Here is an 11,229-nt window from a genome sequence, read left to right on the forward strand (position 1 = left end):
CCGCTCGTTTCGATTTATTTATGGGCATTAAGTATATCATATAACATCTAGATGGTTTGATGTACATAATTTTTTAATTAATTTAGATTGAATTTACTAATCAAATTTCACATACCTTTTTTTTCCCCCTCAATTATCATAACATGGATGTGTAACTTTTTAAATGTCAAGTGCCTTCATTTCTTATTTTGGCCCTATAAATAACCTATGTAATAGGATAACATATTTTATGTATAATTTATTGTATAGGTGTGCTGGTCATATTAATAATATAAAGTGAAATTTCACAAAAGTTAGGTGTGACAATGGAAAAAAATTTAGCATAATTATAAATACATTCTCATTGAACGACAAAATGATAAATACATCCTGAATTTAACATTTGTCTAACAAGGGCACATTCAGTCAACTTTCGTTAGGTTTTAATTCAATTTTTGTGGTGAATCAACCAAAATTAACTTTTTGGGTTATGAATTATATATTTTACATATGTTGTTAGAATTATAATTATTACAAGTAACACTGTTGTAATAAATTTTAAAATATTTATAGTAATATAATAATTTATTTATTTTGAACGATACGTATCATTTTTTAACTTTAAATGTACTATTATATTAATTCTCCACTTTTCCTCATATTAATCCACTTAATCAGTTTGTTAATATTTCATATTTTAGAAATTGTGTTGTGTCTATAAGACTGTATATCTATATTATAGAGGTAAATAGAATTTATCACATGAGATATGAGAAATGAGTAAAAAAAAATTATGTAAAATGAAAATTAATAAAAAAAATTTTGTGTTCTGAAAAATAAAATAAAAAATTTCCTGTATTTTATGTTTATAGAGTAATTTATTTTATTTTTCAAAATATAAAAAGTAATTTATTAAAAAAAATCATATATTTACTAATTTCTGGAATTACATCTAATCTATTTCATACATGCGTACAAATATCGCTTACCTTATTATTAATCAAATTAAACTTGTCAAGAAACAACAGCCATAGAGTGAGAAGAGACCACAGGTAGATTTGACTGCGATTCTGATCGTCCGTAAAGTGAGGGGGAGCAGAAAACTCAGATTGATATTTCTGGTCTTTTGAGGTAAAGCTCTCAATTCTGCAATTCAAATTTTGTAGTGGTGAAATATGTGTGTATGCGCGTGTGGGTGTGTGTGTTTATGCATATATATCTCTGGAAGAAATACCTATGATTGTGTGTGGTATGAATTCGGGGCTCAAGCAAGGAGGTTTTGGTGAAATTCGTACTAGGAAGTTGATTGGCTTACAAGATTTGCTCAAGCTGAGAGGAGCGTTCGGTTCTTTGTTTTAGTTGTCTTTGAATTATTTAGTTATTTGATTACGAGTTTTCATACAGTTAACTGGAATATGTAGGAGTTCGAAGTAGAGGTGAAAAGGAAATTGATATTAGTTCAATGTACCTTGTGACTTGAGTTAATTGCTGGCTCTGTGTGAGTGAATTGGTTCTGCGGAAATGAATTTTCGGAGCTATACAATAGGGGTACGTATTCACGGGAGGATAATCTGAAAGTTCTATTTTAAGAGGAAATGAGATTTCGTCTTAATGGATTGTGACTGGTTGATAGTTGAAGTTCCATAATTATGCAGAAACAGGCATTGCTTATTTGCCGAGGGACATAATACTTGATATGGTGAAGCCGTGTAAATCTCAAACTTGGTTTTATTGCTGAAACATCAAGCAAGGCATGATGTAACTGTTGTTGTCTATGCTGTTCATATTGCTGGAATTCCTGTTACAGTTGATGAATTCCTTTATAAGTATATCCATGGGCATGCCTCTTGTGCTGGGGTATCATTCTTGATTCACGAAACCCGTGTTTTAAGAGGCAAAGATGGAAGAATGGGAGTACATTGCTCAATTGTCCTCACAAGAGAATATTCTTACATTATAATGTTCAAGAAAGAGAATCATATAATTTATGACTAATTCACTCATGATATAAGCAGATTATTATTGCTAGGAGCATTACACGGTTGCTCATCAAGTTCTGTGTTGTGGGTTCATGTCAGTGTATATGTTATTCCATATAGTATTAATACTAGTACAATTTCTTTTTTGCACTTGTATTCAGTGGCGACAATGATGCAGGAAAGTTGCGGACTTCATTAATTCAGAATCTGTACCTCATTTTTTCCACCTTCTAAATTTGGACAAGCAAGCTGGCGATAATGGAAACAAACTTGTTCCAACCGTTGGTGGCAGCAGTAGTTTCAGCTGCAATCGCTACTAGATCATACAGAAAGAAGTCTCTTGACCTTTCTGGAGCTATTGCTGGCTTTGCTGTCATGACTATTCATATTGCTGTCAATTACAGGTCCTCCAAAATATTAAAATTGTATTTCTTTTATATGTTTGCATGTAGATGTTACATAAATAACTCGCTGGTACATTCATACATGCCCAGAATGTTTACTATCTTTATTGCATTGATATAATTTTAGGTTCGGTGCTGTGCTGCTTATCTTCTTTTTCACATCTTCAATGTTCACAAAATTTGGAGAGGACAAAAAGCGTAAGGTTGATGCTGATTTCAAAGAGGGTGGTCAACGCAACTGGTATCCTCCTCTTCCTCTATGAAACTACACTATCTTTGATGGACAAAATTGTGTGCACATAAGTTGCTGTGGGTTTATGAAATGAACTTTGTGTTACCGAAGGCATCTACTTCAGTCTTTTATTCAACTATTCAGTCTGTGTTTTCTACATTCTGAAAATGAAACGATTTTTCCTTATATGTGAAGCGGTTATGCATTTTACTTTAAGAAAATGATTTTAAGCTTCTTTATGTTTCACAATCCAAAGTTTCTTCATCTTTAAAAATAAATAAATAAATGCCATATGGCACCTACAGATAATGGATTTGACTGGATTTGTTTCCCATTTTCTTGGGAAAGCATATCATATTTCTTTTGTATTTGACTCATGTTCTGTGGTTCTGCTAATAAATTCTAAGCGAAAAGCCCGAAATTGAAGCCTTATATGTTAACTTTGTTGGAATATAATAGCTGTCGATAGTTGTCCTATACAGGATACAAGTTCTCTTTAACAGTGGCATTGCGACACTTTTGGTCTTGATTGCTTGGAAATTGGTGGGAAGTCAAGATTATTGTCTGAACTCAAAAGAATCAGGTCTTATGACCTCTCTAATCGGTGGTATTATTGGTCACTATTGTTGCTGCAATGGAGACACATGGTCATCCGAACTTGGGATTCTTAGTGATGAGCAGCCACGACTCATTACGACCTTCAAGGTGCATAAGCATTGTTTTAACAACATTACCAGTCTCTCTCTCTATCTATCTCAAATTTCATTTTGCCATTCATATTTGGTGGTAATCCCTCCTGGTATGAGTGATCGGCTATATTCCCTCATCAATGCTTTATTATCATACTCCTGAATTCCTGCTTCCTGTTCCCTTATTTTTTCGTCATTTAATCTTACCCTTTCCAATTTTAGCCTGTGGTCCTTACCCTTTCTTTCACTTTGATCAGCCTGTTCGAAGGGGTACGAATGGTGGCGTGACAAAGGCAGGACTTCTAGCAGCTGCAGCAGGAGGCTCCGTAATTGGACTGACGTTTGTTATCCTAGGATTCATTACCACCAACTGCACTTTCAATGTAGCCCTGAAGCAACTATTACTAATACCAGTTTCAGCTCTCGCCGGGTTGTGTGGAAGTGTTATAGATTCTTTACTTGGGGCGACCCTCCAATACAGTGGTTTCTGCAGTGTCCGAAATAAGGTAATATTTCTGTACTTATATGCAAGTTAGGCTATTGCTTTCTGCGTATTCATTGAATGCTAACTTGAGGTCCAACAATAAGATCATCAACTGATTGTCCACAGAAATCAAATATGACACTTTGATCCTCAAACTCTGCAGGTTGTTGGAAAACCAGGGCCAACTGTGAAGAGAATCTCCGGTCTTAGCGTACTGGACAACAATGCAGTGAATCTCGTCTCCATATTTTTAACGACTGCACTCACTTCCATCACTTGCTTATACATATTCTGAGAAATTTGTACTCAAAACAAGTCGTGTTGTCTAATGGGGAAGGTCGAGATAAAATTGCTCCATCATTTTCATGAGATATCAAGTCTGTGTTAGGATCAAAACCCAGATTCAGACCCAGCCCATTTGAGTAATAAAATGAAATCTCAATCGTCTCATGTTTGTCACATAACCTAATATGCTGAGTTCTGATTATGCGCACACAACGTATAGTTTAAGATGAACACAACTTGAAAGAACCATACCCTTTAACATAATATATATATATATAGGGATTTAATCATTTGAATAACCATAGTCCCTAAATCAAATCTACACAAAACTTATCTTCATCTTTATTACACTTCCAAATATAACATGAGTAATAATACACAATCGAGTTCAAGGAAAACAACAGCATAAGCAGTCCAAGCAGCACTCACATGTCTCGTAGCAACAGAAACAGCAGCACAACGCGAACAAGCTGCACATTAAAACCAAAACAGAACAAAGATAGTCATATTTTCATATCTCCAACGGAAGGACTTTAGATTTGGTTACGATTGAAGTCTCATGAACACAACCTGAGTTACTATTAATTTGAAAAAGGGGGGGAAGAAGCAAAAGGAGTGACAAACCAAGCATAAAGGTTGCCTTTCTCTTCACGGCGTCGCTGGATATGATCGTAGTATGACATTTCTTGATAAGCTGGCGGCGCATACATGATTTTTGCTTGCTGCTCCTCCTCCTTAGTACCTGAAGTGCTGATTCTTTATGAATACTGATTACTAGTTATACTCCAAAGACCATCAGGATAACATATAGTACATACACATCAATTATTTTTTCCAACTTTTTTTCCTTCCCCTTTTTTATTAAAGAAAATGCTAATTACACTTAGACTAGAACCACAAAATTATACTTTTTCTCAAACAAAATTTAAAATTATATTTATACTTCCTTAAAAAATTCACTATTTACGACCGACCTCCTTCCGACAGGATTTGAATGAGAAATCCTAACGCTAGTGAAAAATATTACTTAAATTTTTAGTTTATCCCTTATTTAACATTCTCATATAATAATTTTGTACTTATGAGGGTAAAATTATAATACTATTAATCTCACTCCACACACACACACATATATATACACTACATTATCTCTTTATAAGCAAAAAAAATATACATTAAAAAGTTAAATAATGGGTAAAATAAAAAATTTATGTAACTTTTTTTTGTTAACTTTAATATTTTTCGTAAAAACTCTAACGGAAGGGTGTCATATGTAAAGGAAGAATTTTTTAAAAGAACGTAAATGTAATTTTAAAATTCTTTGTGGGAAAGTGTAATTTTGTAGTTTTAAAGGGAGCCTAAGTGTAATTAACCCTAAAAAAAGATGAATTACGCTTCAGGTCAAGACAGATTTCAAGAATCATAAACCACTTCTAAATCAATTACTGATACGATTCTTTTATTGATAAAAGTAAGGGATTATTACACTGGACTCTCCTGTGGTTTGGTGTAATTACACATAGACCTTCTGTAGTTTAAAAAATTACATCAAACACCCTTAAGGTTTGATTTTGTCTAACAAATTAGTCCCCCATTAGTCAAAATTAACTCAATTTGCTGATATCGACAAAAAAAAAATGAAAAAAAATCTATGTTTACCACTAATTGGCTTATTACTCATTTATTGCAGGTCAAATGAATCTTTTTATAATCAAACTACCCTCATATGTCTTCACGATTTAATGCATATGAGGAGATATATCTTCACTAGTATATGAGTAGTTTAGTTCGAAAAAAATTATTTGGCCTATAATAAGTTAGTAATAAGTCAATCAAGGATATATATATCGATATTCATTCAATTTTTATGCTAATACCAGCAAATTTAGTGGATTTTGACTAGTGAAATAACTAATTTATTAGACGAAAGTAAACTTCAATGATGTTAGATGTAATTTTTCAAATTACAGAGAAACCTATATGTAATTATACCAAATTTTAAAGGAGGAAAGTATAATTATTCCTAAAAGTAATCAAACACGTAATAATTCAATAGAAAATATACGTCCTTACTAATTGAATCAACTGCCTTCGCATTATGGTGTAGGATTGAGGTGGCGTTGCTGCGATTTACTGGAAAATTAGGTGTACCAATTTCAATTCTTATGATGAATGGATAAGAAAGTAGGTATAGAATTGAGTGGTTGATACGTGAATCTTGATTCACATTTATGATAAGGGATACGTAATTCCATCTCTATTTAAATAATTTTTCCATATCAACACGTAATATTTTTTTTTTTTTTCAAATTACAACCATCTTTCTTGATATTTAACATAATTATAGATATTTTTTTGTTATTTAAAAAATTATAAATACCCTCTAATTTTAATGTCTGTATAATAATAAGCCCTTTCCGTTAGGTTTTCATCTAATTTTGGTGGTGAGCTGATTAAAATCTCCTTTTTAAATTATGAATTATAGTTATATATATTTCATAAATTTTTAATTTATTTTTATGAAGTAATATTCCTTTTAAATTGCTTATTTTATCTACTCTTAATTTTTTTATTTTTAGAAAATTTAACAAGGGTAAAATAATAATGTTTGCTTCACAGTCTAGGAGTTACACAATTATTTTTAATTTGAGGGGGGCATTTATAATTTTTCAAACAACGGTGGTATTTATAATTATGTTAAACCTTAGGGAAAGTAGTTCTAATTTACCCAATATTTTTTAGATGGTTCCTTAAAATTTTGGGATAATTACACTCTTCTTTCTTAAAGTTTGATGTAACTATATGTAAATCCGCTTTGGTTTGAAAAATTACATTTAGTACTCCCGATATTTTCTTACATTTAACAAGTAAATCCATTCGTTAGTTAAGATTCACAAAATTTGCATATATTAACAAAAAAATCGAAAAAAAAAATTATATTTAGCCTCTATTGACTTATTGCAGGTCAAATAAATTTTTTTATGATAAAATTACCCTCATATGTCTTCATGCGTTAATACATGTGAGGATATATATTTTCATCGTTATAAGAGTAGTTTTGTCCAAAAAATTTTATTTAACCCGCAATAAGTCAGTAATAAATCAATTAAGAATAGATATCAATTTTTATTTAATTTTTTTATTAATATCAGCAAATTTAATAAATTTTGAATGCTAAATGTAATTTTTCAAAGCACAGATGAACGTATAATTGCATGAAACTTCAAGGAAGGAGATTGTAATTATCTCTAAAACTTTATCCATATTGCTTAATTTAGAAAATATTGTTGATTGTGAAAAATTTAATATTAATTTGATGGACACTGTATTACGTAACACCGCGACACAACCGGACGTAGATGTTGGGTTTGCATAGATTGGTACAATGTAGTAAGATGGGGCGGGTTTTTTCAGAAATTATGGATATAGGGTGGGCCCAGGAAGTACGATGTTTCACCCGATTGGATTGGATGGTTCAATCAGTTAGAAATCCACATCAGGGTGATAAAATTCCCAAAAAGCCCATGACATCAAACTGTGAAACTCCACATGTAACTTGACCATCACTGTAAATACACCAACTGAAGTGGACGCCAAGAAACGAACCTTCTTCCTTCCCACTACTCAAAATTCACTCCCCAAACACACACACAATAATCTGCGCTTGTCAGTTTTGATCTGCGGATATTTAGTTCGTTATTTGTAGCGATTAGTTAAATTGAGTTGAGATATACAGAAGCAATGGAAGGAGGTGGAGTGAAGGCGAGGAGTAAGGCGGAGATCGACACGAGCGCACCGTTCCGGTCGGTCAAAGAAGCCGTCATGTTGTTCGGCGAGAGGGTTCTTGCCGGCGAGCTCTACGCCAACAAGCTCAAAGAGGTCAGCCTTCCCTCAACTACCATAAACACTCCAATGTCTTTCCACTATCAAAATATTTACGCAAAATTGATTATATTTTTTGTTCTGTAACTATAAATTATTGGTATTATTGGTTATGTAATTTACTCTATTTATAAATATAATTTTTTTGTAAGAATTTGATTTTGAATATCTTATATTTGATCTTTTTTTAATGATAAATTCAGTCCTATATTGATAATTTTGTCATTAGCACAAAAATATATCGATACAAGACTAAATTTGCCACCAAAAAACCTAAAGTTCAGTACTAATTGGAAAAAAAGGTAAATATATAAATAGAATAAATTACAAGATCAAAAGTACGAACTATCTATAATTACGTACTAATATAATTTTTTCAAACATTTAATAGTAAAAATTAAACTCGTTCCGACAGCAGTATTCATACTGTTTCAATATATATTTTCATGTTCGACTATACTAAAAATTTCTTACAAAACCCTTATTATATCTATATATATATGTGTGTTGTTTTTGCTGAAAATAAGAAAGACTATTAACTTGTCGAGTAAATTAAAGTTGCTTAATTACTTTATGATTGGAGGATTAATTAATCTGGACAAGAGATTGATATTGTTTTTAATTGTAAGAATTGATCAAAACAAATAATGACTCCACCTAAAACAATCGAATTAAATTATATTATACTTAAACGCTTTATCTTTCTTGAACGAGAGAACATAACAAGCAATTGGTTGGGAAATTTTTAAATATATATATTTTTCATATGATTGAGTATACAATTTTAAAGAGTAACCAATCACATAACAAGTATATTGTGTTTCTTGTATAGTTAATTGGGTTATTTTTATCAAGAATTTTTCTAGCCGTTGGTATCAAGTATCAACTATTGCTTTTCCAAATATAAAAATAATTAAATGTACATCCAAAAATTAATATTTTAAGACAAAAAATCTGCAACAGCTAGCCAGCAAGATTTTACCTTAAATTTGAAGTGATCGAGAATCATGCACTTTTATGCTTTGCTTCTTGTCCGGAGATACCAAAACATGTTCCATCCTAATAAACTAAGGAAATTTTTACTGAAATTAAGGTTGGTCGATGACAGAATAAGTGTAATATACTTATCATGTGATTGGTCACTTTCCTTAAATTATAAGTATATTACACTTACCGTATGATTGGTTTTTTTAAATTCCACTAAATTTGATTTGTGTTAGAATTTGGCCATAAACTAATTATAGCTAATTAAGACAGATGCGAGATGGGATGATGGACGAAACAGAGACATCTGAGCTCGAGCAGACAAAGCAAAGCCTCCGAAAGGCACGTGAGGAGAGCATGCAAATGGCCCAATACCTCTCTTCATTACAACAAGAGCTCCAAGAAACCAAAATGGAACTCCAACGACTGAAATCTGGTGCATTTGACAGATACGCGCAGCTGGAGCTGGAAATCGAGGACTTGAAATTCATCGAGGACTATAAGGAAAGAACGGAACAAGTGAAAAAGGAGACGACTGATCATGATCATGATCATGATAGTGAAGGAGTTGAGTTCCAGAAGAAGAAATACGTGACGTTTGCAAACCCTCCGTCGGTGGCTCAGGTGCTTGTGCCGCAACCGCCGCCCAGCGAGGCGGTGCTGCAGCGCCACCCGTCGCTTAGGAAGAAGAAGAAGAAGCCGCTGATCCCTTTTATTGGGGGGATTTTTTCGAAGAAGAGGGGAAGCTCTGAGGTTGCCATGGCATGAGTGAGATCGATTAAGGTTGTCCAATTTGGAGGGAGTTTTAATTTCCGATGTTCAATAATGCATGCATGAGTGTTACTAAACAAATTTATAGTGTAAAACATGTAGCATGATGATCATGGTCATGGTCATGGTCATGGTCATGGTCATATTTTTCTTTTTGTTCAATATGATTATAATTTTCAATAATGTCATTCTTTCAATTTGATTTGGTATTCTCAATATATCAATTAGTTAACATAATAATTGAAAATAAAAAGGGTTACTAAAACAACTCAAATTAATTAATCCGCCTCCACTAAGATTTAATATAATTATAAATACCTTCTAATTATTGTTTAAAAAATTATAAATACCTCGTTGATTTTAGTGTCTGTGAAACAACGAGCCCATTCTATTAAATTTTCATCCAATTTTTGTGGTGAACTGACCAAAATATCCTCTTAGATCATGAATTATAATTTTATATACTTTTTAGAATAATATTTTATAAAATATTTTTATGAACTACTATTCTCAATGGATTATATACTTTATACCCACCCTCAATTTTCTTTTATAGTTTTTCAAATGTTTTTATTTTTTATTTGAAAAAAAAATACAACAAGAGTAAAGTAGTTATTTTTACCTTGCTATGTAGGACTGCATAATTACTTTCTATTTAAGAGGATATTTATAAATTTTCAAATAACGAGTGGATACTCGTAATTATGTAAAATATCAAGGGAAGTAGTTGTAATATATATACCCTTAATTTTAGGTATAATGACACCGTCCTCTTCTAAAATTTGGTATAACTAGTAAATCATCTATTGTTTGAGAAATTACATCTAGTATTTGTAAAGTTTATTTCCGTCCAACAAATAAATCCGTCTATTTGTAAATTCCATTTTTTTACAACATCACAAAAAAAGGTGAACGAAAATTCATATTTATTTCCATTAACTTATCAGGATTAGGCAATTTTGGTCCTCCAACTATACTCATTTTCCATTTAGTCCTTTAATTTTTTAGAGTTACAAATAGTCGTTTAGTTTTTTTTTTTTTTTAATTGCTCAATTTTGACCCTTATTTCGCCGGAATTTCTCTAAACTTGCCGGAAAATGACTTACAAATTGTCCACTACTGGGTGGGTTTTTCCTAGTCCAACAACATTGTGAATTAACGTAGTTAGCAGATGGCATATATATTTGTGATGATTATGAGTCTGTAGGTAGAGTCAATGAAAGCGGCCGGTCCATAAATGAGCTACGTACGCGTGTTTACCATAAAGTTAAGTTGCTTAGGTTTTAGCAAAATTCACCTTAGCCCTCTCAATTATCTCCCTCCACCTCTACTCACTAAAGTTATTACAACACTCTTTTGTACTGCATTTCCATACTCAAGTCAGTAATCAATATTATAATTCTTAACAACTTTTGACCTCTTTGAGAATAGGATTCTGCCCACGTATTTATAACCCAAGTTTTTTCAGTCATTTCAATGAATTATGTATATATATACAAACATATATATATATCTATGTTCTTCATGTAAAACATAGGGA

General features: G+C 32.0%; 2 protein-coding genes and 1 non-coding gene across 4 annotated transcripts; 2 read left to right on the forward strand and 1 right to left on the reverse strand.

Annotated features, from left to right (window-relative positions):
• The first annotated feature begins 954 nt into the window (after window positions 1-954).
• Window positions 955-4,140, forward strand: LOC105166032 (integral membrane protein (Protein of unknown function DUF92, transmembrane)). 2 transcript variants are annotated; one of them, XM_011085231.3, is made up of 6 exons: window positions 955-1,110; window positions 2,120-2,362; window positions 2,490-2,603; window positions 3,077-3,299; window positions 3,541-3,789; window positions 3,931-4,140. In XM_011085231.3, the coding sequence occupies exons 2-6, from the start codon at window positions 2,217-2,219 to the stop codon at window positions 4,060-4,062; spliced, it is 864 nt and encodes a 287-aa protein (XP_011083533.1). In that variant the 5' UTR covers window positions 955-1,110; window positions 2,120-2,216; the 3' UTR covers window positions 4,063-4,140. The 2 variants fall into 2 exon arrangements, with proteins under 2 accessions (XP_011083533.1, XP_011083534.1); XM_011085232.3 differs by having other exon boundaries at window positions 2,137-2,362.
• A 149-nt stretch (window positions 4,141-4,289) lies between these two features.
• LOC105166034 (uncharacterized) lies at window positions 4,290-5,159 on the reverse strand. Its single transcript, XR_002287380.2, has 2 exons — window positions 4,677-5,159; window positions 4,290-4,522 (listed from the first exon to the last, which is right to left on the reverse strand). It is a non-coding gene; the product is annotated as an uncharacterized LOC105166034 (transcript).
• Window positions 5,160-7,618: 2,459 nt separating this feature from the next.
• LOC105166031 (WEB family protein (DUF827)) lies at window positions 7,619-9,872 on the forward strand. Its single transcript, XM_011085230.3, has 2 exons — window positions 7,619-7,931; window positions 9,192-9,872. The coding sequence occupies exons 1-2, from the start codon at window positions 7,794-7,796 to the stop codon at window positions 9,684-9,686; spliced, it is 633 nt and encodes a 210-aa protein (XP_011083532.1). The 5' UTR covers window positions 7,619-7,793; the 3' UTR covers window positions 9,687-9,872.
• The last annotated feature ends 1,357 nt before the right edge of the window (window positions 9,873-11,229 follow it).

Source organism: Sesamum indicum, linkage group LG7, assembly GCF_026168435.1.
Source record: "Sesamum indicum cultivar Baizhima isolate 11 linkage group LG7, ASM2616843v1, whole genome shotgun sequence".
Classification (NCBI taxonomy): Eukaryota; Viridiplantae; Streptophyta; class Magnoliopsida; order Lamiales; family Pedaliaceae; genus Sesamum; species Sesamum indicum.

What these genes read in the sequence shown, in the direction of transcription:
- LOC105166032 (XM_011085231.3), top strand. Translation starts at nt 2,217, where the DNA reads ATGGAAACAAACTTGTTCCAACCGTTGGTGGCAGCAGTAGTTTCAGCT. An exon ending in GACTCATTACGACCTTCAAG is followed by an intron (nt 3,300 to 3,540) that starts GTGCATAAGCAT and finishes CACTTTGATCAG; the next exon opens with CCTGTTCGAAGGGGTACGAA. An exon ending in TCTGCAGTGTCCGAAATAAG is followed by an intron (nt 3,790 to 3,930) that starts GTAATATTTCTG and finishes CAAACTCTGCAG; the next exon opens with GTTGTTGGAAAACCAGGGCC.
- LOC105166031 (XM_011085230.3), top strand. Translation starts at nt 7,794, where the DNA reads ATGGAAGGAGGTGGAGTGAAGGCGAGGAGTAAGGCGGAGATCGACACG. An exon ending in ACGCCAACAAGCTCAAAGAG is followed by an intron (nt 7,932 to 9,191) that starts GTCAGCCTTCCC and finishes TAATTAAGACAG; the next exon opens with ATGCGAGATGGGATGATGGA.